This window comes from Vicugna pacos, chromosome X, assembly GCF_048564905.1.
Source record: "Vicugna pacos chromosome X, VicPac4, whole genome shotgun sequence".
In the NCBI taxonomy this organism is placed as follows: Eukaryota; Metazoa; Chordata; class Mammalia; order Artiodactyla; family Camelidae; genus Vicugna; species Vicugna pacos.
The window spans coordinates 9,614,594-9,639,692 of record NC_133023.1 but is presented as its reverse complement, the minus strand read 5'-3'; the positions used below and the strand labels follow the sequence as shown (position 1 = coordinate 9,639,692).

The window sequence follows — 25,099 nt, the reverse complement described above, 5'->3', positions numbered from 1 at the left end:
AAAAAAACCCACAATTGAAAACCAGTTGTACTTTGTGTGGAATTAACAGGAAGCTGGGACATTTCTGGAAGCAAAGTTATGTGCAAAAAACCCAAACCCCACCTGTTTATTAGGAACAGTCCTGGCTTTGTCTTTGTGTACCCTTGGGCAAGTAACAATCTCTTGCAGCCTGTATTCTCATCTCTAAAATGCTGGCAGGGTACTTATGAAGATTAAATGAGATGCTGTACGTAAAGTGCTAGGAATTTAGCAAATCAGGTTCCCACCTCCTCTGCCTGGCTAACTTCATCTCAAGATTTACCCTAAGGGTTGCAGCCTTTGTAAAGCCCTCCCTGGCCCTCCCAGGTCAGGCATCAGGCATCAGGCATCAGGCATCATGCTCACCTCTTCGCCCTCCGCACCTGGCAAAGTATAAAGTGATGTGCAATCATGACTGATGAGCATTTCTGGTAAAGCACAGTAACATGTCTGGAAATCTAATTTTAAATAACAATGCAAATGGGATTATATGAAGTTGTCATTGGTTCTTCCTTCAGATTGTGGGCTCTTCTGAAAGCGAGAAGGCACCTTTTATAATCTAGGTACTTACAGTAAATACTGATGAGGGATATAAAAATATTTCAGTAAAATACTTTGCGTTTACTGGGAAGTTATAAATAACAAAGCAATCTGACCTAAAAGACGAAGGCCCAGCCCTCGCAAAGGCAGTGGAGCGCTGCCAGCTGCAGGCTTCCTGACTGGTGTTTAGAAATGGTACTAGGGAATGAAAGGAACCTCTCATCACAGGAAGTGCTCAGAGAAGAGACAGAGCTGCAATTGTATCTCACTTTCTATCTCAAAAAAAGTAACATGGAGAAAAGGAGAGTGATGTGCGAAGTTCCGTGAAGAGAGTCCTTCAACATTCAGGTATAACAACTGATGCTTATGCCCTGTGCAGTTATCCCCCCGTAACCATGGCAACCAGGATGCAGGCTCTACTTGTGCTGAATTTCTGTGCTGTTTGTTGTTTTTTCTTATGAGTCTTGGGTTGGGAATTTAGGGTTGATTGTATGAAACAATCATTGGCAAAACTGTCAATGAAGGGAAGGAAAAAAATCTTTTTTCCTCTCACCATCGAGGTTCCTGGCTGGGGCTCCAATAACAAAAGACAGATTGACAAGAAGAAAGCAAACATGTGTACTTAATATATTTAGTTTTATGTGACCTGGGAGCCTTCATAAGGAAATGAAGACCCAAAGAAACAGTTACACGGGAGTGTTTTTATACTAGGTTTGAGGAAGAGTGGGAAGTCGTGGGGAAATGTGAAAGGACAAAGTGCATGAGCTAACGGTCGTCAACTGAGGGAGACCCAGCAACGCTTCTGTGTTCAGATGCCCCCCAGCGTCCCTCATCTGCACAGATAAGGATGCTCCCTTCCTCCAGTGTGGGGAGGGCACCTCTCACTCGAGGGTCTTACGACCTGCCTGAGGGGAAGGTCAGAGAGTCCTTCTAGCACCTGCCATTTCTCAAGTTCCTTCAGCTTGAAATAGTTACTGTGCAAAAGTGCCAGACTTTGGGGTAGTGTTCCTCAATCCCATCACCAAGGACTTTGTCAACTATGAGGACACAGGGAGACCAGTCTTTGTGTACTCGTTTGAAGCCAGTTAAATGACATTTTGACATCTGGGCCATTGCTCCGGCCACCTAGCTGGTGACCCTGTGACTGTCCTTGCTTCCCTCCCCATCTAACTTAACATGGCAGCCAGGGGGACCCTTCCTCAAGGGCATTCAAATCTTATCACTACCAACCCCTTTGCTTCAATGGCTTCCCAGCAAGCTTGGAAAAAATCCCAAAGTCCTGACCATGACCGACCGGGGCCCTCACAAACCAGAAGGCTCTTAGAAGTCACCTCTCATCCTTCTGCCCCTTGCCATTGTACAGCAGCTCCGGTGGAATCTTCCGGTGCCTGGTCTATGTCAGGAACCCTCCCATCCTGGGGCCTTTGTACTTGCTGCTCCCGTAAAAATGATTTTAAATTAAATGAAAGCTCCTTTACCCCATAAGCAATTTAAAAGAAAAACCCTTTCTTTTTAGGAGATAAAGCATAGGATGTAAAAGAATTATGATCTCTGCTGAGATGATGTAATGCTCTCTCATTGACTAAAAGGAAAAAAACCCAGATGACTGTTTTCTGATCTCCAGTTGCGAAAGTCACTGACAAAGTTGAAACGAAATGAGGAAGACTCCCCAGATTTTTATATCTTGGAGAGTAAAGAAATTTCCATCTCAAGTGCTTTCATTTGTCTGAAAAGTAGGTTTGCAAAATTCCAGTATAAATAAAAACTACCAACCCCCCCCTAAAAACACACACGAAAAACCCCCCAAACCAAAAAACAAACTCTGACATGAACTAATCACACATGGTTTTCATGTGCTGTGCTCTTTCATAACCACTGAATAGGCTTCAAGATCATTCCGAGTCACATGAAACCGCCCTCTGTGAAACTTGAAGTTTTAGACGACTTGGCAAGGCTTTCTTTAAAAGACCCTCTGGGACATCACACCACCAGTCCTGGGAAGCCATGGGGGTTGAAGGCGTCAAAAGAGAATTCACACTTGATGGCCTCAAGCAGATTTCTTCAAAGCCATTTGAAAACGCACATGTATTTCAGTTTTCTGCACCTTTAGGGGAATTCCATCATCAGACAGTCAAACTGTGCCTTCAGCTAGGCCTTCAGAACTCTGACAAAGGAAGTTAGGAGAGTGAGGAGAAAGGAACGGGTGAGAATGTGTAGGTTTGTAGGTAACTCACAAGTAAACTAGGTAAAACTCTAAAAATTAAACTTCTGTGCATTTTTAAAAGAGACAAAAAATCAGCCGTAATCACATAGGCTTGTTGTAGTTAATCATGATACAGATTGGTTAAACACTGTTTACAAAGGCCTGGAAGAAGTAATTTCCTCTTCACTTGTTAGAGAAATGTAGGTAGATTCAAAGGCTGAGGCAATGGACTTCCTCTGACAGATGAATGCCTATTTTTACAAAAGCAAAATTGGAACTTCAGACCTCAAGGGGTTCTGAGGATGCCCCCCTCAAAATATGCTGTCCTGGCACAAGGATCATTCTGAGCCGAAAGTAAATGAGAAAAGGCAAGCACAGGATGAGCTCTCTGCCCTCCCCTTATCTGCCTGAGAGCAGAACCTAAGTTCCCCTTGTGAATTCCCCACCAGGAAGAGGGGAACCACCGCATCACTGGAGGCAAAATGGCTCCAAGAAGGATCTACACAAACAAATCTTAACTAAATGACCATCATCTTCCATTCGTTCCCCCCATCATTTACCTTCCCACAGTTTGCTGCCCCCAAAAGCCTAAAGCCCTTTTCCTTTGTCTTGTTACTTCTCTACAAATGTATTATGGTTTGTTCAAATGCTACAGAAGCCCAAGTTCTAACCATCTCTTTGAGTTACTCATCACTGACTTTCTCCTGCAGCTATGTGTGCTGCGTGTATAAATAAACTACTTTTCTCTTGTTTACCTGTCTTTTGTCGGTCCTATTTGCAGGGTCTCAGCTATAGATCCTAGGGGTTTTTTTTTTTCTCTTCTGTAGGCCTTCAGAACAGGAAGGCTCCCTAACATCAGAAGCCAAATGACAAAAAGAGTCTATCTATATACCCTGGAGAAGCTGCATGTAGGAAAAAAAAATACACAACACCTCTGACTAAGCAAGAGGATGCAAAACAAAATTCTAACTGTAGGATTAGTCAGAGGGTTACCTTTCAGGGTTCAAGAGAGACCTGTAGAGTGAGAAGGGAAAAGAAAGGAGAAAATAACAAAGCTCTCATTCCCCAGTGCTGGAGCCTAAAGACAGTGTTCATTTCATCCCATGTCTCCAGGACTGTTTCTCTAAAGTCAATATTGAAGCAGTCTGGGATGGTGAATTTCCAGGAAGAAAATCTGGGAGCTGTTCAAGTTGGGCTATGTATGGTTGTGTCACTTGGGCAAGTCATGGCACTTCTGTGGATATTTCCTCAACTGTGAAGTGTACAGAAGAACCTTCTTTTCTTAAAGGTGTGAAAGGATCATGTGACAGCCTGTGGATGAGCAGTTCTCAACTCCGGCTGCATCTTACAATATCTTGAGGAAATTAACTACACAGTCAATCAATAAATATAGCTTGAGGAATTAAGACAGAAATGCTGATGCCTGGGTTGCGTCCCATAGATCCAGATGTAACCGTTCCAGGGTGGGCCCTCCACATCCGTGGGTTTTCAAAACTCCCCAGATGATGCTAATATGCATCCAGTGCTGAGAACTATTGCTGCGGAAGCACCTTTCCAAATATCCTGAAGAGGATCACCCAGGGATCCTGCCAAAATGTGGATGTAGATTTGGATTCTGTACTGTGGGGCCTGAGAGTCTGCATTTCGAACAGACTCCAGGGTTATGCTGAGCAGCTTAAGTACTAAATGGCCACAAAGTACAATGCAGGGGGGAGGGTAATAGCTCAGCGGTAGAGCACGTGCTTAGCATGCACAAGGTCCTGGGTTCAATTCCTAGTACCTCCATTAAAATAATAATAATAAAATTGTAGGGTGCAATGTTAAAAAAAAAGAGCCAATGCAACAGGCACCCACTCTCTCTCCCTAAACTATCAACTTTTAGTGACAGTCGTGTGAGCTTCAGCTAATGACTCTCTTTCCTTCTTTGTAGGATTGCTTTAAGAATAGTGTATAAGATTTTAGGAACAAGCATAAAAGGCTGGTACAAAAACAGGCACCCCTCCAGTTATCTGTTAAGAGAACACCTACGTATAACTATAAGCACACCCACTTGCTGTGGTACCACTGCTCCCCACATTCACTACAGATGACATAGGTCATCTGTTCCTCATCTGGCTGTGAGTTCCGCACCCAGCTGGGAAGGAAGAGAGTCCCTCTGGAGATCACAGTGACTTTGCAGTTGAATTTCTCACAGCGTCTGCATTTTATGTTCCTGGTCTGTGTGCCCTCCACCACTTGGGGAAGGGAATGTTCTCGTATGCAAGCTTCTGTGTAGGAGGCTCTCAGCTGCTTCAGTTCCTTGCTTGCCATGTCCATGATGGTCATTTCGGCAAATTCTCTTGGGGACATGGTCCCAGAGAGCAAGTTTTGTCTTAAGTGAGTGTTTTGGGGGTTCTTCAGATTGGCCACTTTGCTTCGCACACAAGCTTTATATTTTCTGAGGTTCTTCGAGTAAAGGGTAAAAAGGTGCTCTTCGATTTCTTGTGCAAAGCTGCGCCACAGATCGGCTCTGGGCGGATCTGCGGGAAAACGAGCGAGAGCTTCATACAGCAGCTCGGTGCATTTAGCTCTGACGGGCACCACGGGAGCTGGCAGCTCGCCCGCTCTCTTGTTGGCGGGTTTAGCGTCACCAGCCCCAGCACGCGCTGCCTCAGGCTCCACTCCACCAGGGCTATTTTCCGGCACGGACACTGCAGCGGCTACTGCAACGTCTTGGGATGCTTGCAGAGAATTAGAGCTGGAGCGGCCCCGGACCTCATCCTGGTTTAGGTCAGGAGAAAGCCCTTGATTTTCTTCTGGATTTCCACCTGAAGGGAACAGTTTAGGGCTACCCCTGGGTTTGCAGTGAGTATCCTGATACAGAGCTTTCCACTTGGACAGCAAACATTTGGCTTTCTTTTTCAAAGGCACCGTGGGGCAGTTCTTGAGGACTGTGTACACGGCCCTGACCACCTCTGTCTCCTGGAGATGCTCCTTAGTCACACAAAGAGATTCTAGCTCAGTAAGGGGGTTGCCAAGATCCTCAAAATTCCTTTTAGACATCAGTTGCTCAATAAGGGAAGCTCTGGCAGCTATCTGCTTCTTCTCAGACATCCTTTCGGCTGCAAAGAAAAGAGAAGAGAGGTTTCCGTTTTCTCAAGCTTGCGTTTGCCAGTCGCAGTTTCCTGATGAGACCATAGTGCTCTCTGCCAGCTACCTAGGCAGTGTTCTCTGAAAGAGTTAGGTAATAAAAATGGGTGCAACACGTTAGAAAATGCAACCTGCAATGCAGTATGGTTTTGTTTCAAAAGTTTGATTCTCTATAGTTTAAAAAAAAGGGGGGGCCCTCTAAACAGCTTCTGCAGTAACAGTTGCTTAAAGGAGGCTGGCTGAAAGATCTGCTGTAACTTTTCCATCGCTAATTGTACAAATCGCTGATCTTTCCAGATCAAAATGAGTCAGCTCCTTGGTGTGGAATCTGGTGGTTATGTTTGGGATGACATCACGCCCGTCTCAGCGTCAACAGGGGAAGGCCGAGGAGGCTGGACTGCTTTCCCCCATGTTCAGCTACGGAACTCAACTCCTTGTTGATTTTATAGTATTTCGGGAGTACTTTTCAGAAAATAAAAGCATGAGGCACAGGGTGAAAAGGGGATGCTGTTTAGCTGTCCAGAGGAATCTTAAGAAATGGTGAGAGAGCACCGGTGGGGAGGCAGCTGGACCCAGGTCAGATGGGCCTCAAAAGTCAACAAGCCACACTGTGCTGACATCTGAGACTTCTGAACAATGGGGTAAAGGTTCAGACTATGCAATCCAGGGGGCTTATGACTTTGGACCAACTGGCCAGAGTTTGTGTCCATTAACTTCTTCCTTCTTTTTTTTTTAACCTTTCAGGTGTAAAAAGTTCCTTAATGGTTATGTCTGTGTGAATCTCATCCTGGGCAAGCAAACGTTTACTTTATCTAACCAGTCTATATTTTTCTCTCCATGTCATGCATATAACTTTGCCTACAAAATACTTGTGGATCTAAATCTGCCCATTTGGGTCTAAATGTGAACCTAAGCATCTTGGTGGCAGGGATGCTGCCTTTTCAAAGACCCATGGGCTCTCATTTTATAGCGCTCGATAGTAAGTAACTATCACTGAACACACACAGGCTAACAACACTGAAGCGATTAGAGAGAGAAGGAATGCAGCCTTCCTAGACATCATCTGATAAGTGCTATAAAATGTCAGGTCCTTTTAGTCAGAAATTCTACTTCTACAAATTTACTTTAAGGAAATGAGAGATGCGGAGGCTGTACATGTAAGAATTTTTTTCAAATGTAGAAGGAACTATTAGGTTCCAAATGGTTAGACCTGCACATGAACGTTAACAGCAGCGTTATTCATAAAAGACAAAAAGTGGAAACAGTAAGCTATAATGCAAAAGAATATGAAAATGAATGTATGTGTGTATACGTATGACTGGAACACGATGCTGTACGCCAGACATTGGCACAACATTGTAAACTGACTATACTTTAATAAAAAAAAATTTTTTTAAAGTGGAAACAATCCAAATGTCTATCAACTGAGGAACAGATAAACAAAATGTAGTGTACCCATACAACGGAATGTTATTTGTCAATAAAGTGAAATTCTGATACACACTACAACATGGATGAGCCTTGAAAATGCTATGCTAAATTAAAGACACAGAAGACCACATGTGGTGTGATTCCATTCACATGAAATGTCCAGAACAGGCAAATCTAAAGAGACAGAAAGTAAATCAGTGGTAGACCAGGGCTGGGATAGAGGGAAGGGGGGAACGGGGAGGCAGAATGAAGAGCTGGGAAGCTACTAATGGGTACAGAGCTTTTCTTGGGGGAGGTGAAAAAGCTTCTCTAAAGCTGACTGTGGTGCTGGCTGCACAACTGTGAATACGCTAAAAGCCACTGAACAGGTGAGCTGTATGGGATATACATCGTATCTGAACAACGTTGTTATTTAACAACATCTAGGGTCTGATCCAAATTTTTCTTTAAAAATCACATGTGAAGAGAAAAGGCCGAAAATAGATACAAATAATTTCAGACAGGCATTTTCTGAATGGTAAGATTTTAAGTGATTTTTTAAAAACTAATTAATTAATTTTTTAATGGAGGTACTGGGGATCGAACCCTGGACCTCATGCAAGCTAAGCATGAGCTTTACCACTGAGCTATTACCCTCCCCTCCTTACGTGATTTCTGCTTGTTCTTTTACTCTTTTCTGTATTTTCTATAATGAGCATGTACTATTTTCATAATCAGAAAAGTTATTAGTCTAATATAATTTCACGAGAAGCCCTATACATTTACGATATTTGCCCACTGAAAAATGGTGTGGTAAACAGATCAATCAACTTCTACCTCCCTCTGGAATCAGGACACCAGGAAGGGGCCATCTCAGCTGGGGCTCTGCATTCGGACCAACACTCATGATTTCCTCACAAGTCCGCTGCTGCATCGGAAACAGTTCACTCTCCCCTCAAACTCTGTCCGCGAACAGGAAGAATTACGTACCCAGGGCCACAACTCTGAGGCTCCTACTGGTGTTTCCCCACTGGACAGCTCAGAGGTGACCCAGACACCGAGGCTTGCGTTTTTACCCTGGATGGAGCTGGAGGGTAGACCATCTGGGCAGTCATTTTTTTTTCTTTTTCTTTCTTTCTTTTTTTTTCAAGTCAGTTAACAGTCACTCAATGGGCCATTGATTCTGGATCTTAAGTGACTTTCTTTAATTAGTCATGAATCAGAAGAATCAGTACTTCAAGATCACTGTTTCCCCTTTTCAAATTTCACGTTTAAGGACTGAAAACAGGGGAGAGGGTAATAGCTCAGTGGTAGAGAGCATGCCTAGCATGTACGAGGTCCTGGGTTTAATCCCCAGTATCTCTATTAAAATAAATTCAAAAATAAAAATAGTAAACAATGTAAGTCAAGATGATAAGGTTTCAAGCAGCTCAATACACTTGAGCCCTCCCTCATCTGTTGGAAAATTTCCTAACAAAGAAATATCCATCCTGCCTGCATTCTATATATATTCTACATGCATCGCTACTGAACAAAGCAGGATTGAAGTTGGCTGGATGTCAGCAAGGTGGTTAAAACAGGCTGGTGGAGAGTGCCCACGACCAGGTTAGGCAATATTTAACTCCGGTTGGAATTTCTCAACAAAGGGTCAGAGTTTCAAGGGGATCCTGAAGGAGAGTTTAACTGTAGCTTTAGGGCTCCAGTGTGCTGAGAGCATTATTTCTCTTACCAGCAAAACCTCTGCTGTGCTCATGGAAATCTACAGAAGTTAATGGATTCACATATAAGTACCTTGCTCTTCATTTCATGTCCTTTTATTTAGTGCCTCTCCATATTTTTTAATTTTAATTTTTAATTGCGGTAAAATACACATGCTGTATAATTTACCATCTTAACCATTTGTATGTGTAGGGCTCAGTAGCATTAAGTACATTCACACCATCGTGCAACCAACTTTCAGAACGCTTGTCGTCTTGCAAAACAAACTTTGCACCCATTCAACAACCTTCCATTTCCTTCTCCCTTGCAGCCCCTGGCAACCACCATTCTACTGTCTGTCTCTATGGATCTGACTACTTTAGGTACTTCGTATAACTGGAACCATACAGTGTTTGCCTTTCTGTGTCTGGCTTATTTCACACAGCATCATGTCCTCAAGGTTCATCCCTGTTGGAGCATGTGTCAGAAATTCCTTCCTTTGAAAGGCTGAATAATATTCCATTGCATGCATAGACCAAATGTTGTTTATCCATCCATCCACTGATGGACACTTGGATTGCTTCTACCTTTTGGTTCTTGTGAATAATGCTGCTATGAACACGAGTGTCATCAAATATCTCTTTGAGACCTGGCTTTCAATTCTTTTGGATGTATATCCAAAAGTGGGATTGCTGGATCATATGATATTTCTATTTTTAATTTTTTGAGAAACTGCCATACTGTTTTCCATTCTCTTCTCTATTTTTCACAGCATTTAAATCCTGTCAAACTTTCTGTTCTCCCTGTGGGACAATCATGTGGATATAAAGCATTTATTGCCCAAGGCGGGTATAGTGTGGAAGCAACTGACATATAAAATTTGGAGAACTGCCATAAAAAGACAAATTAGGCTGTGTGTCCAGTTTAGAGTTCTACACAGTTCATTCAATAAATATTTATTATATAGATAAACAACAAGGTCCTACTCTACAGCATGGAGAACTACATTCATTTGCTTATAATAACCTGTAACTAAAAAGAATATGAAAAAGAATACATGTGTGTAACTGAGTCACTATGCTGTACACCAGAAACTAACACAACTATACTTCAATAAAAATAATTTATTATGTATCTGGTACACAATACATGCTGAGCCTAACCAGATACTCTCTGCCTTGAAGGAGCTGACAGCCCAGTGGAAGCCCACTGGCCAATTACAACATGTGTCTCCACAAGGACAGAAACCACCGCAAGGGACACACGAAGCAGGCACACAGACACCAAGTCCGGGCTTCCTGTCATCTGGCCAGCTCCAGTTACCTCCTCACTGCCTTCACTCTGATTCACGTTACTTCGTAGCGGGCTCATATTCTAGTACAGATTTCAGCAAGATATTCCCATTTTCCAGCTTAAAGCCCTCCAGAGGTTCCCCTCCACTCTCCCAAGGTCCCTGGCCAAGTAATGAAAACCCCCCTTCCAGCCTCTCTGCGATTCCGTTGAATCCCCGACAAGCACGGCCCCCGTCACAGGCCTTTGCTCCACTAGCTCCCCAAGCCCGGCCTCTTTCTCAGCACGAGTGGTTCTCACTCCTGATTGCAAATCTTCATCATCTGGAGAAATTCAACAGCAAAAACAAAAACTATGTCGGGGTCTCACCCAAGAGAGAATGAATTAGAATCTCTGAGGACGGGCCTGGGTATTTTTCAGCTCTCCAGGTGACTGTGATCTAAACAGGAGCTGCCATCAGTGTCCTGTACACCCAGGCACAACCCCTGTCCCACAGCAGAGTTGACCAAGCACCACTGCCATCCACCGGCCCAAAGGCAGTTCCCGTCCTGCTCGTAGACTGAACGCACACAACCTCTCTGACTTCAGATTTGGCTGGATGAGCCTCATTAAATAAGGAAATATTAAAAATATCTGCTGTGTACAACTCACCTGAGAACCTTCTCTACAAATTACAACTGGTGATTGCAATGTTTTAAGTGTCACAATGCACCCAAGTCCCCGTATTTGTTCCCACACTTACCCTCTAATGGCAGAAGGCAATATAAGTTGAGCAACTCTATGCGCCTTATACACTCCTGTCATCTCAGTCCTCACAACAACCCTGAGACAGGTAGAGGGCTTATCTCCGCCTTACAGATGAGGAAACCTGTTAAAAACATCAAATATTTGTGCACTGGTTTTATACATGGTGCATATTAAATTAATTTTTTTTTTATTGTCAGCCTTCCCCACAACACCAAAGAAAAATGATGTCTGTTTTAGTCACTGACACACACCTGGCCAACACCTGGCCAGTGCTTACCATTACTCAACAAATATTGTTTCGTTAAGTGAGAAAAAAGCATCCAGGATACTCTCTCTCCTCTCTGCTTGTGAGCTTCATTCTTTTCATCACAGACCGGCTTGCTTGTACCTGTTGCATCTAAGCCCAGGGCCCCTCAGCTTCTTCCACAGGAGGCCAACCTCACCTCAGTTTTAGTTTAGAAAATCATTTACAGATAGTCTAGATCAAAAAAAAAAAGCAGCAGCATGGTGCCTACTGTCCTACTATGAGCTCATCAAGTGGGTTCCAGGAGTCAAGCCATTTGGAGATAAGGAAGGTCTAGACAGTACAGTTCCCAGGACGGGGTGTTGAGCATGTTGTGGGGGGGAATCCAACATCCAAGATTAATGAGAATTAAATGAGATAGTCCTTATAAAGTCCTTAGAATTATGTCACACACTACGCCTGACTGACAACTACACAGGGCCACAATGAGAAGGTTTACATATTATCTCCCATACCAGGCACTGTTCTGGAGCAAGGGGTCAGCAAACTTTCTCTATAAAAGGCCAGACAGTAAATACTTTAGGCTTGGCAGGCCATCCAATCTCTGTATGGCATACTCAACTCTACTGTTTTCGGAGCAGGGACAGCACGCATAGACAATACATAAATGAATGGATATGGCTCTGCTCCAATAAATCTCTTCTCCAAAGACAGGCAGCCTGAATTTGGCTGCAGGCCATAGTTTGCTGACCCCTTTCTAAGACAGTGGTGTCCAATAGCAATATAATACAAGCCGGAGATATAATTTTAAAATTTCTAGTAGCCATGTGGAAAAAAATAAACAAGTGAAATTAATAATACATTCTATTGAACCCAGTGCATCCCAAATACTGTCATTTCAACATGGTGATATAAAGAAATTAAGATTGTTTACATTCTCTTTTTCATACTAGTTCTCCAAAACTCGCTGTTTTACACTTAATGCATATCTCAATTCAGACCAGACACATTTCAGGTGCTCAATAGCCTTATGTAGCCAGTGGCTATCATATTGGACAACACAGTTCTGCAACATACACTGGTATAGATAATGCTGAGATACACACCTATACCCCTAGCTTCTGAATACATAACAAAAAATAGGATTTATATAGTACCAGCAAGAGCAGGCCCTAAACATCGATTGACTGAATGCATATAATAGCTTGTACATGTTAACTGATATTAAAGTATATAGACAAAGTGCACATCCACACACATTTGGCCTAAACCCTGAGTAAAGATCAAAGAGAAGTTTCCACAGGCTGGTAACAAATCAGCAACAAGCTAGATCTGTTTGGATCTTTACATCTCTCTAAAATCTGAAGAGAAATTTTACGTTTCTAGCCACACACAGCCCACATACACCCTCTAGCTACACAGGAAGCTCCCTCCTCTAGAGAGAGAAATGCCAAATGTTAGAGGCGGCGCCGTTCCTGAAGTCACTCAGTACTGCGCTAGGGCACTTTCGCTTTATGGCGATCCCTAACAAAGGTACAGCGAGGGGACGGGACCAGCGCAAGGGCCCACTCTGGCCCAGGTCAGGGTTTCAGTGGGTGGGGTGGAGCGACAAGCAGAGCCTGCTGCAAGCCGTCCGACGGTGACAGCCTGAGACCCAGCACACACGCAGCGGAGGCCCCGAGGACCCACCCCGCCCATCTAGGCTGGAGGAGAGGGGAGGGCAAGGACATGTGTGGGCCTACCCGGCCCTGGGCGCAGCGAGAGCCTCCCCGAGCAAGGTGGGCTTCCACTGGGAACAAAGGCTCGGCTTTCTGCAGAAGCAAAGACGCCGCCGAACCCTGAGCACTGCTCACGGAGAAGCGCGAGGGAACCCCGGGAGCCCTCGGAGGCCCCCGCGTCCAGAGAGAACTTCCGGTTCTGGGGCGGGACCACGGAGGCTCAACCCACCCTAACCCAGACTGGAGAACACACGACTTTGCGCATGCGCGCTAAGGAAATAGCGCCTGCGCAGAGCGGTTGGCAGGCGAACCGCCCCCAAACCCGCAGTTCCCAGGAAGACGTCATTTGGGCGGGGACCGGCGCGGGGGCGGGCGCGGGCGGACCGCTCCAGTGCCTGAATGGAAACAAACTAGCCCGGCTGTTGTTTTTGAGCAGCAAAGTCTGTTGAACTACTCAACAACGTATCGTTTCTGCTGCCAGTCAAAAGACTGCTCAGCTAAAATCGACAAAACTTTGGACAAAAATGTGAATTAGTTAATGCTGTAATTAATTCAACAAGTATTTATTGTACCCCTCACAAGAATCAGTTGATAGGAAAGTAGAAGACATACATTAAGTAGCCTTGAACATCCTGCACTTCTTACCTGTACACATTCTTTCCCTGCAAGGGTCCAATAAATCCAAAGTGATGGTAGAACGAGAGAAGGTAGCAGCCTTCTTTGCTGATCCCCTAGTATATAGGCAGATTTAAGGAAGCAGGGCTTTGCTCTGCATTGGATGCTGTCAGGAAGCAGAGTGATAAGCAATGTAGTAAACTTTACCTAGTAGGAAAGACACGATCGAGACTAAAGCTGTAATTAGTAAAGAAGCTACAGCGACTCCCTTTTAAAAACTGTTGAAATACTGCAGGTTAATCCCGGATATAACCTAAGAGACTGGTTTCAAAAGGCTATTGCTATAAGACTGTTTCTATCACAAGAACGAAGCGAGACACCTATTATAAATCTAACTTATTGAACAGGCTGGGCTTTGTAGCATGTAAGAAGAAACTTTTTTTTTTTTCTCACCATTGCCTTGAAACAACTTCTGTCTGCTCTCTACTGCCCCTTGGCTGCTCTAGGGTTGGAACTTGAGGCTTGAGCAAATCCCACAGCTTTTCTTTTTTCTTCCTTCTGCTTTTACTGAGATATAACTGAAATACAGCACTGTGTAAGTTTAAGGTGTACAGCATAATGACTTGACCTATATACATCATGAAATGATGAACACCAGTAAGTTAGTGAACATCCATCATCTCACATAAACACAAAAGAAAAAAGAAAAACATTTTCCTTGTGATGAGAACTCTCAGGATTTACTCTGAACAACTTTCAGGTTTAACACACAGCCATTGTTAATTATCTTTATCATGTTGTACATTACATCCCTCATACTTATGACTGGAAGTTTGTACCTTTTGACCACCTTCCTCCAGTTCCCCTTCCCCTCCCCCCTCACTTCCCCACAGCTTTTCCAGCCACTTTCAGGTATAAAGAAAGAATCTTATTTTTAGGTTGTTAAGAAGCCTATTCTAATTTAATATCAGAACTTCACTTACTCAACCAATTCAAAGTGCTGACCTTCCCTCAGCTCCGGTGTGATCTGTAACTCTGTGAACCAACAAAGGGAAAGACGTGTAGATCAGTTTCTTCCCTCTCCTTACTGCACCCTTTCTCCATTTCCTGCACCATTTTCTGGTTTCTTCAGGATGAAGACAGGAGGAAGGAGTGGTAAAAAGGTCTTATTTGATTAGTAGTGTGGATTGAATGGTGCCCCCTTCCCTGCCAAGATGGACATGGCCCCTTCCTAATCCTGCAACCTGTGAATGTGATCTTACTCGAAAAAAAAAAAAAGGGTCTTTGGAGATATAATTAAGTTAAAAGCTTGAGATAAGAGCATGCCGCATTACCTGGGTATCCAATGACAAGTGTCCTTAGAAGAGACAGAAGAGAAGACACAGAGACTGAGCAGGAGCCACATGAAAACTGCTAATGAAAAATGGTGCCTGCCAGATTAGCCAACAAAGGATGTTGCAGCCATCAAGCCACGGCAGTCACCCTCAAGGGTACGCCCAAGATGGGACTTTCAGGACACTGGCCCTAGATACTTAAGGTGCAGATCAAAGGAATGATTTCAGTGAGCCCAGGCTCTTCCATCTTCCCACACATAGAAAAGCACTAAATTCCTTAACCTGAGACATCTGGTTTTCTTTAATGAACAGTAATCTTTTGATGTTCCGACTACCTGGTCTTTGTTGCAAAAACTCCTATATATCCTGGCTCCTCCCCTGCCTCCTCTGAATCGTCCCTTAGAGTGAACTGAGACTCTGTCTCCCCAGCCTGAAGTCCTCAGAAAATCCACCGAATAAAACATAATTCTCAACCGTTAGGTTGTGCATTTTTTTCAGTCAAGATAAAGGTGGACATCGGGGTGGCGTTGGGGCAGCCACAAGCCAAAGAACTCCTAGAGCCACCAGAAGCCAGCAGAAGTGAGGAAGGATTCTCCCCAGAGCTTCTGGAAGGAGCATGGTCCTGCCAACACTTGGAGGTGGAGCTTCTGATCCAGAACTGGGAGAGAATAAACTTCTTTTGTTTTAAGCCACAGTGGTTTTCTGGCAGGCACAGGAAACTAATTCGATTAATGGTATTGTTCCCTGCCATTGGCGCTCTGTGTGTTCATGTCCAAAGGCTGCCTCTTTGGTTCTTTTTGTGCGCTCACTTTGGGCATTTTTTTTGGGAGACATCCCCCCACCTTGTTCAGGGCCCCTCCTCACCCGTTCTCTCGTTCAGATGACACACCGTCTGGTTGACCAACAGCTCCTGCACTTGGTGGCATGTCCCACCCAGCCTTTTTGTGTTGGGTCAGCTCACCTGCAGATGGGCCCCTTGGGTGAGGGCCTTCCAAACAACCTAAGCCCAGCTACTGGCTGGGCACGCACTCAGCCCCTGGGAGAGCGCCAGCGGCAGAGGTCGCCCCCTCTGCAGCCGCGCTCCTCATGGTCACGGGCAGTCTTCGGCAGGCCCAGCTGGCTTCTCACCCGTTTAGTCTTTCAGGCGAGTCAAGCACCATTTCTTGTGGCCTTTCAATTCAATGCAGGAGCACCCGTCAATCTCTCTGAGAGGTTCTCTCCAGGTCCCCCTCCACTTGCCCGGAAGGCAGGAGGAAGCTTCCAGAATTCTAACAGCCCTCTTCCACTCTGGTGCTGAAACTGCCTTCTTACTCATTCCTCTGTGTGAAGTCACCGGAAGCAGCTGTTAAAAAAGAGCAGTTACTCCTTAGGAAAGGTTACACTTGCAGCCCGTTATTCCTCACGCCTGAGTTTTCTTCTAAGGGCCGTTTCCCTTCACTAGTCAGAGATCAGCAGAATGGGACAAGGGACAAGTAAGTGTTGAGAGGGGGGAACTGGGAAAGAGAGAGAGGTCTGCGAGATTGGATTGGAAGAGAGGAGGAGAGAGGAGGAGATCTCAGGGGTGACTGATCGGAAGGTTCTGGGTACCCAGAAAGAAGCGGGTTCACAAGACACTGGGCAGGGGAGGAATAGCGGAAAGACAGAACAGGAGATGCTGAAGACAGCCCTTTCTGCTGTTCACCTGCCGGCAGCAGCACACGTGCACAAGGCTGCCACATGGGGGCGCTGTTACAACTCTGAGAGAGGATCTAAAAAACGCACAATGCAGGGGAAAGTGTCTACTATTCCTCCGCAGAGCTGTGACTGTGGCTGGGACTCAGAAGGAAAAAGATTTTAAAAGGACAGTGACAGAGACAGGAAAGGGGGATGCAGAAACTTTGATCACTGTCCAGAGAGATGAATAGATGTGGTGAAGGCGAGGCTTCCAGGCTCCTGAGCAGCTGGGATGTTTCCCTAGGCCTCAGTCCCTGGGCCTGTTGACCCACCCCTCAAGACTCCAATGCCATCGGCTTCTAGCAACAGGCAGATGTCTCTGGTCCCCTTAATATCCTGGATGGCAGGCCAGGGGACATCCCCAAGGTAAGACTTACTTGTGGCTAGATTATCCATGAGTCTGTGTAACTTCAGTCACAACCTGCCTGGCTGGTATTTGGGAGACGAATTCACTCTAGGTGTCCCAAGTCAACCGGGATAAAGTCACATAGCTGTGGTTCATCTTAAAGTGGGGGGAGGGTAGGATACTTTTATTTTTAAAATAAATGTTTATTGCAATATAACACAAATGTAGAAAAGCCAGTGCACAAATCGTAAGTGCACTGCTTAGTGAGAATACTACCTGGACTGTTGTAAATGTATGAGGTGCCAACACTGCTGCCCAGTCTTTCTCAGTGTCGGCCCCTCATCTAATCTAACTGATCCCTGAAAGGTAAAGAGTCTGATTCTCCATGGGTCTTGTGTCTTTACATCCATCTTCTGCACAAAGGCATTGGCAGGTTTGCCCTGTACCATCTTATCAAGGATGCTGGCAGAGGACACAGCCTGGGAGAACAGAGACAGTGTCTTCCTTGTCAAGAACAGATTTTTCTCCTGCCCAAAATAAAAATACTGTCTCCTTCCGGGGCAAGGTTGGGGCAGGGTTGTGATTGGTACCCCTATAAGATGGGGGGTTTCCTAAATTCAGGGTTCCTCAACTGTGGCACAAACTTGCTGTGTACCCCGCATCCTCCTGGACCCGCCTCTGCACTGCCCCACCCTCTGTGAGACTTGGGGTGGGGCGCAAGGGGTAATGGTGTGACCGTGAGGTCCAGGCTACCTGCTGTCCCATGAGTAATCAAGTCCATCTCTGTCCCAGGAGTCTCGTGTTTTCTACCGATATCCATGAACTTGTGACAGGCCAACTTGTTAGCTTGCAAGGAGGGTAACAGTTCTTGACAGCTGCAAGCATGTTCGGGTCAAAGTACCCCATAGTCACCCCACAAGTATTCTGTGCCTGCAAGAGAAGAAGACAAGAACAAAAAACACAGGCTACCTCGGGCCAGGCTGGAGGTGAGCACAGTCTCAGGGAGGCATCAATCCCTCGAGCAGAAGGGGTCATACAGCAGCCCGCTTCCTTGTGGCAGATATGGTCTTAAAATCTTCAATTCAGTGCTTTGGGCAGCTGCCGACATTCAGCCTCAGAGAGGGGGCCAAAATGGGGGCTGACGTCATTGTTATTTCAACATATTAATACAGGTCCAGGAGGCTGCAGGATGTGGCCCATCCCGGGGAAGGCAGTCTAGTCCAGACAGGCAAATAGGCAGCACCATTCAGTGCTAGGTCACTTGGGCAGCACTCAAGGTCTGCAGGAGGTTGAAGATCTCGGTTTTGCTGAAGGCTCAGTCTGCACAGTGTGTCGTCTTCTCTAACAGTGCTTAGCAGCCTGGAGACAGGATGGAGAAAAGAAGGCAGTTGGCTTGATCCAGACTGGGGCTCTGCCTGGTGGTTCTGGAGGAAGGACGCAAGAGCGTGAGCTTTGTGGGGCACAGGCAAGAGCATCTTTAAAGGGATGAGGGATCTTGGAGTCTAGGTTATGTTTTATTTGAGGGCAAAGTCAAGCCAGGAGGAAGCCAAGAGAGGGGGAGAAAATAAAGGTGTCAAGGGAATGGGGGTTTCAAAAAGGCCAAGGGATAAGCGTGGGGGAGATTAAGAAGAGAAAGCTAATCAACCAGAGTTTGATGGTGGAGTTCAAGAATTCAGAGGTGATGATCAAGTCCAAGGGGTGGCCCTGGTGCAGAGACTGAGGAGGAGATGATGGTTACTGGAATAGAGGAGGTCAAAGAATTGTGAGGGCAGGTTCTGGATGGGTCATTTGCCTAGAAGTCACCACAGTGGTTGATGACAATGGCTAGAAGAGATGGAGGGCCATAGAGCTATTTAACTGCACCTTCAAGGAACGGTGGCTTTTACGTGGAAACAGAGAAATAAGAGATGGTGAACAAGAGTTGAATGACAAGGATGCTGCCCTAGACTCCAGCCCCTAAAATGAGAGCAGTGGGGGAGGATGAGCAGCTTCCTTCAATATGGCTGCAGAGAGAGCCCCGGGAGAGCACTCAGTTCAGCCAAGGTTGGGAGACTAGGAAGATATCTTTGACCCGGATTACAATGGAGGAGAGTTTGTTTCCCAGACAACGGAGTATGTGTGATGGAGGCAGGGGCAGAAGCAGTGGGAGTTAGTATCCAAAGGAGGGAGCCCATAATAGTGAGGGGATGAGAGAGTGGGAAAGGATGGATGACGAGGGGTTTCCATCTTGGGTGGTGACTAGGGACAACAGATGTGGAGTCATGACTGAGTTATCTGACCTTACGTTGTCCAAAGGAACCCAAGTATGATTCAGCGCTACTGCAGGCTAGAGGTCCGTGACGCTATAGGCTGTTGACTGGAATTCAAAACAGTATGTTGGTATTTAAGGTCCAAGAAGTTAGTCCCCAAGACTGTGGTCTTGTAGTGGAAATGGCAGGGCAGTCCCCAGGGGCTAAGACTGTTCCCCTGACTTTGGATTGTACTTTGTTTGAAATCCTAGATAGGCCAAGAGAGAGTTTGTTTTTATCTCACTTAATAAAATATCAAGCAGTGACCAGCCTGGGACAGTGGTAGAGATGCCATCATGTCATCGGGGACCCAGGCTTCCTCCAGCTACGTAGTCCTCCTTGGGTGTGGTCCTGGCTCTCACGGTCACAAGGCAGCTCCTAGAGCGCCTGCCTTCACAACCACATTGCAGGCAGGCAGAAGGAGGAAGAGAAAGGGCAAAAGGGGCTGCCAACTGAGAGCCTTCTTTAATGAGCCTTCCCAGAAGCCCCACCAATGACTTCAGTGGACTCCCCATCAGAAAGAGAGGTTGGGAAAAACAGTCCTTAAGTTGAGCACATCTTCCCCCAACCTCATATATATATATATATATTTATATATGGTTATACTAGTAAGGAAAAGGGTGAGAATAAATACTGGGCAACTAGAAGTCTCTGCTACAGATACTAGAGAACCATTAAAAATATTATTATTCAGTTCAACTTAACTCAGCTTCATACACTGATTATCTACCCATACGTAACATAATTGCAGGACTTCCTATTCCATTTCTGGTTCAACATCTCTTCCTTTAACCTGGATTACTGGGCACTGCCCTTCACTGCAATTTCTCCCCTCTTATCTTTAATCTAAACTACAGCTATGCTCTCAAATTTCCCTGGTTAGAGGGGAGTCTTCTTTAAGTCTACCGCAATCTTAGAAACCACCTGTGTCAGTTAGCTCTTGCTGTGTAACAAACCATCCCACACTTTAGCACCTTACCACAGCTATTTTATTATCTCTTACAACTCTGTGGATTGATTTGACTAAGCCAGGCAGTTCTTCACGTGGTCTCACTAGACACACAATTTTGGGGGTCTCTATAACTAGCAGTTATCCTAACAGATATACCTACAGTCCTGTGTACACTCTGTATGACAAAAGTACTTCACACTAACAGAAAACAATGTGTTTTTTCCCACCATCTTGAAAGGTTGTATGTGTTGGTTGTATTGAAGAGAACATTGTTGAAGAAAGATTACTTGAAAAAACAAAGATGATGACGACAAAGAAGGATTACTAAGAGTTTTGGTATTTAAAAAAAAAGCCTTAAGAGTAAAAGCTACAAATTTTAAAGATTAGTAAAATTTGGGGGCTAACAGGCAACAATCTGGGGAATCTTCTGTTTGGGAGCTATCTTGAACCTGTTTCTGACCCAGAATCTTAAAACAGAATATGCTTTCATCCTCAGGGAACACACTCAGGATTCGTTACCACACAAATCAGTTCTTGAATTTGGAAGAAAAGAGAAACAGAGAAGGCATCAGTCTCTTTTGGAATCCTGCTACTTGCATAATTAGGTTTTAGGGATTTCTCTGAGGCCTTGAGTTCAACAACTTAAGCTGTTTGCATTGCAGTTATGACGCCTAATAAAGCAGTCATGTGATCCCATAATAGCAAGTAATTTTAAGAATTTTTAAAAATATATAAGTATTTCCAAAGAGAAAAGAATAAACACATATTCTAGCAAAGCAAATAATCATACACATAATTAAACACAGAATCAACAACACATTTACTTACTTAGAAAAACTTAAACCATGACAAAAGGTGAGTATTTGGATATTATTATTATAAAGAATTTAAATATACAAGCTTGGCTGTAAAAGATCAGGCTAAGCCACGTAGGTAAAAGTCTATCTGTGATGTCACAGTTTCCAAGAAATGCCATAAAAGTAAGACAGGTGAACATTTTTCTGTGCCTTTTTTTTTTCCTTTTTGGTAATTCTAGAAACATTGTAAAAGAGATTCATCAAGTCATGCAGACAAATCAAACATACTGTGAGGAGGAGCTCAGCTGACAACTCCACATTTTATAAATTCAGAGATGAGTGAGAAGACACAGTGGTACTATATTTAAAGCAAATATTGGCATATCTCACACAAGAAAAGCATCTTACAATAATGATTCTGTTGGTGCATTACAATTTTTCACTTTGTATTTCTAAAATGGGAGAGGACTATGATGTAATGTCAAAAAACAGAGAACTGACATAGAAAGCCAAACATAACGATGTAAAAGGCAACAATAACATTCAGCCATCCACAGATAAAAGGCCACCTGGACATAAGCCTGAAACCAGCAAGACGCCGTCCACTGCAATTTCTCCGGTTTTGCCCTTGCCACGTTCTGCTTCAAAAATGATCTAATAATGGAGAGGGAATAAAAAATTACTTCAAAATATTTAAAGCAATAATATACTCGCACTAGTTAATAGCTATTACACTGGACTAAACTATGTCCCTCTTGCATAGAAACAGGTTTTGACATTGAAAAAAAAATCTATATATATAATATTTTCCAGATGCCATGTATCTACACTGAGTGAATTACATTCAGAGAAAACAGGGTCACTGCAACACCTTAAAGAATCTGGATGGGGAGGGATAAATTGGGAGTTTGGGATTTGCAGATACAAACTCCTATATATCAAGAAATAAACAACAAGGTCCTACTGTATAGCATAGGAAACCATATTCAATAGCTTGTAACAGCTTATAATATAAAAGAATATGAAAAGGAATATACACATGTATAACTGAATCACTATGCTGTACACTGGAAATTAACACAACACTGTAGATTAACTATACTTCAATAAAAAATAATTAAAAGAATCTGGAAAACCCTGAAAAGCTGAGAAAAGTAAGGTTTAAGCAGAAATTTTGGAATTTCCATTTAAAGAAAAAAAAAGCAAAACTAAAAGAATAATATGGTTTTCTTTTCAAAAAGCAGGCTAGAAGAAATTTAACATCTCTTGTGAACATCTAATGATCTAATGTAAAACTATATAGTTGAAAGGGAATTACTTTGATATGTTCAGATTTTGGTAGTTTGCAGGAATAAAGTTATTTCTCTTAAAATATTGGTTTAAATATTTGAAATTATCTGCAATGCTACAGTTTTTATGTGTTGAAAACTGTTTCATAATAGGCTATATAATCATTTTTATCTAAGATATTTATAAAAAATCAAAAGAGCAGCAAATTTTATGTTTTAGAAATTTCTAATGCATGGCGAACACAGGATCAATACTAAAAAAATGTATCTTCAGATTGGACAGAAAATGACAGAGATAACTCATTTGACAAAATTAAGGATATACAGTGACTATTTTATACTCATTCATTCATTCAAAAATATATCCAAAGAAATTCTTTGTTGGTTTTTTTGTTTGTTTTGTTTGGGGGGGGGGAAGTAATTAGGTTTCCTTATTTCCGTATTTATTTTAATGGAGGAACTGGGGATTGAACCCAGGACCTTGTGCATGCTAAGCACACACCCTACCACCAAGCTATATCCTCCCCCTAGAAATTGTATTAAAATAAATACTTGCTGAATGAACATTTATGTGTCTTCAATACTGTAATTTTTTTTAAAAAAGTTCATGTTAGTTTTAAAATCAGAAAAAAACACAAAATATTTAAAATTCAATAATTATGAAAATAGTAATAGCTACAATTTATGGAACATCTATTAAATACCACTCACTGTAAGTAGTGAAGACGGTAATACACACAGTGGGTTCTTTAATTCCTTAATTCTCAGTATCAGAGATAAGCAGATTCAGAGAACAGCAAAAGGATTCTGAGTCAAAGACGATCAACGTCACCCAGGAACAAAAGTTTTAGAAGAGGAATATTTAATTTGGAACATGTTATTCTTTTTTAAAGTGACACAAACACATATTCTATCAACAGCAGGTACATATCGTGGTTGGAAATAAATTAAAATATGTATCCACGTGAAAGGTAAACTGCAAAACATGGAAGCACTCATGTTACTGTGCAATGATCACAAATCTTTACTTTTTAATAAAGTGATTTTCCTTTGTCTTTTCTAAACTTTTTCCAAAAATAAATTCAAACTTAGAGCAAATTGGCATTTTCAAGAAAGCCTTTAAGATTGATGCTCACAACCATGCCATGTCTGTCATGCGTACTTTTTTTTATAAATTGAAGTATAGTAAGTTTACAGTGTTGTGTCAATTTCTGGTAGTGTACAGCATAATGTTTCAGTCATATATACATATATTCCTTTTCATACTTTTTCATTATAGGTTACTACAAGATATTGAATATAGCTCCCTGTGCTAAACAGTAGAAACTTGTTGTTTATGTATTTTATATATAGTAGTTAGTATCTGCAAATCTTGAACTCCCAATTTATCCCTTCCCACCCCCCTCACCCCTCTGGTAACCATAAGCTTATTTTCTATGTCTGTGAGTCTGTTTCTGTTTTGTAAATAAGTTTATTTGTGTCCTTTTTTTTTTAAGATTCCATATATGAGTGATACCATATGGTATTTTTCTTTCTCTGTCTAAGTTACTTCACTTAGAATGACGATCTCCAGGTCCATCCGTGTTGCTGCAAATGGCATTATTTTGTTCTTTTTTATGGCTGAGTAGTATTCCATTATATACACATACCACAACTTCTTTAGTAGGGTGTATTTTAAACAAGATGTTCTGCTTTGATTCAGGGATGATGAATGAATGAGGAGATGATTAATCTAGCATCTGAGACGTGGAACCTGGCGTTTTGGTCTGACACCTACTACAGGATTTGACTTTTGTTAACTAACATATTATCTTTCACAAGCAAAGTAGAAACAGAATCCTAGTTCATGGCTCTACTAATTGGTCTTCCTCTTGTCACCATAGCTGGGAACTCAGCTCTTTGTATAGCTCCTTCTAGCTTTCACCCTATCTTTTCCCTTCCCACCTCGACCAAACTTTTCACACGGGCCCAGAGCTCTGATCCTTTCCTTCCTCATGGGTGGCCTTCCCTCTTCCCCTCCAAAGACACAACTTCTGCAAAGGTCAGCTTCCATCTCCTGATGGTCAAACTTAATAGAGACTTTGTCATTTTTATCCTATTTGCTCTTTCTGAGCATTTTATCCCATTGATCAACTTCCTCTTAAAACTCTGTTCCCTTTTCCTTTATTAAGCCCACTGTGCAATAAAGGATGAACTCGGCAGGTCTGGGTTGTCCAAACTCTGCACATTCCAAACAAAGGTTTGGCCCTGGACTGGTTCCTGGGAGATAACCTCTAAGTCCCTGGACTATCCTACCTCTTAAGAGTGTCTTTGGCCACGCCACATAGTTTATGCCAACCATGTGATTTCTGATGGGGATGTTGGGTCACACAGCATCAGCCTGGCCTCTGGAGAAGTTAGAGACTGAGTAACTAGGGTCAGCCACGTGGGCAGTTGTGCAGGAAGATGGACCCCCAACAAAATCCCTGAACATCAAGGCTTGAGTGAGATTCCCTGGTGGGTAGTGCTTTGTGCATGTTGTCCCACGTCATTGCTGAAAGAATTAAGAGCTATCTACGTGACTCACTGGGAGAGGAAAACTGCCAGCTGGTGCCCAGCCTCTCCTCTGCCCTACGCGCCTTTTCCCTCTGCTGATTTTAACCTATATCCTTTCACTGTAACAAACTATAATCATGAACAAACTGCAGCAGTTTTACTGAGTACTCTGAGTCTTTCTAGGGAATCACGGAACCTGAGGGTGGTTTTAGGGACCCCAGACAACAGCCCCT

The 25,099-nt window shown here is 43.4% G+C and overlaps 2 protein-coding genes across 14 annotated transcripts in view; both read right to left on the bottom strand.

Moving 5' to 3' along the window:
* Window positions 1-1,120: 1,120 nt before the first annotated feature.
* On the bottom strand, window positions 1,121-13,222 carry TCEANC (transcription elongation factor A N-terminal and central domain containing). Of its 4 annotated transcripts, XM_072955585.1 has the most exons (4): window positions 13,022-13,222; window positions 11,031-11,156; window positions 4,812-5,971; window positions 1,121-2,722 (listed from the first exon to the last, which is right to left on the bottom strand). In XM_072955585.1, exons 3-4 carry the CDS (start codon window positions 5,852-5,854, stop codon window positions 2,707-2,709), a joined length of 1,059 nt encoding a protein of 352 aa, XP_072811686.1. In that variant the 5' UTR covers window positions 5,855-5,971; window positions 11,031-11,156; window positions 13,022-13,222; the 3' UTR covers window positions 1,121-2,706. The 4 variants fall into 4 exon arrangements, with proteins under 4 accessions (XP_072811686.1, XP_072811683.1, XP_072811684.1 ...); XM_072955582.1 differs by having other exon boundaries at window positions 1,121-5,971; XM_072955583.1 differs by having other exon boundaries at window positions 1,121-5,862.
* Window positions 13,223-21,021: 7,799 nt separating this feature from the next.
* EGFL6 (EGF like domain multiple 6) overlaps window positions 21,022-25,099 on the bottom strand; it is a 180,069-nt gene continuing 175,991 nt past the window's right edge. For all 10 annotated transcript variants that reach the window (XM_072956110.1, XM_072956106.1, XM_072956111.1 and 7 more), the window contains one exon: window positions 21,022-21,696. In XM_072956110.1, coding sequence (XP_072812211.1) covers window positions 21,586-21,696 — 111 coding nt within the window. In that variant the 3' untranslated portion in view covers window positions 21,022-21,585. The remainder of the gene's footprint in view (window positions 21,697-25,099) is intronic.

What these genes read in the sequence shown, in the direction of transcription:
- TCEANC (XM_072955582.1), bottom strand. Translation starts at nt 5,854, where the DNA reads ATGTCTGAGAAGAAGCAGATAGCTGCCAGAGCTTCCCTTATTGAGCAA.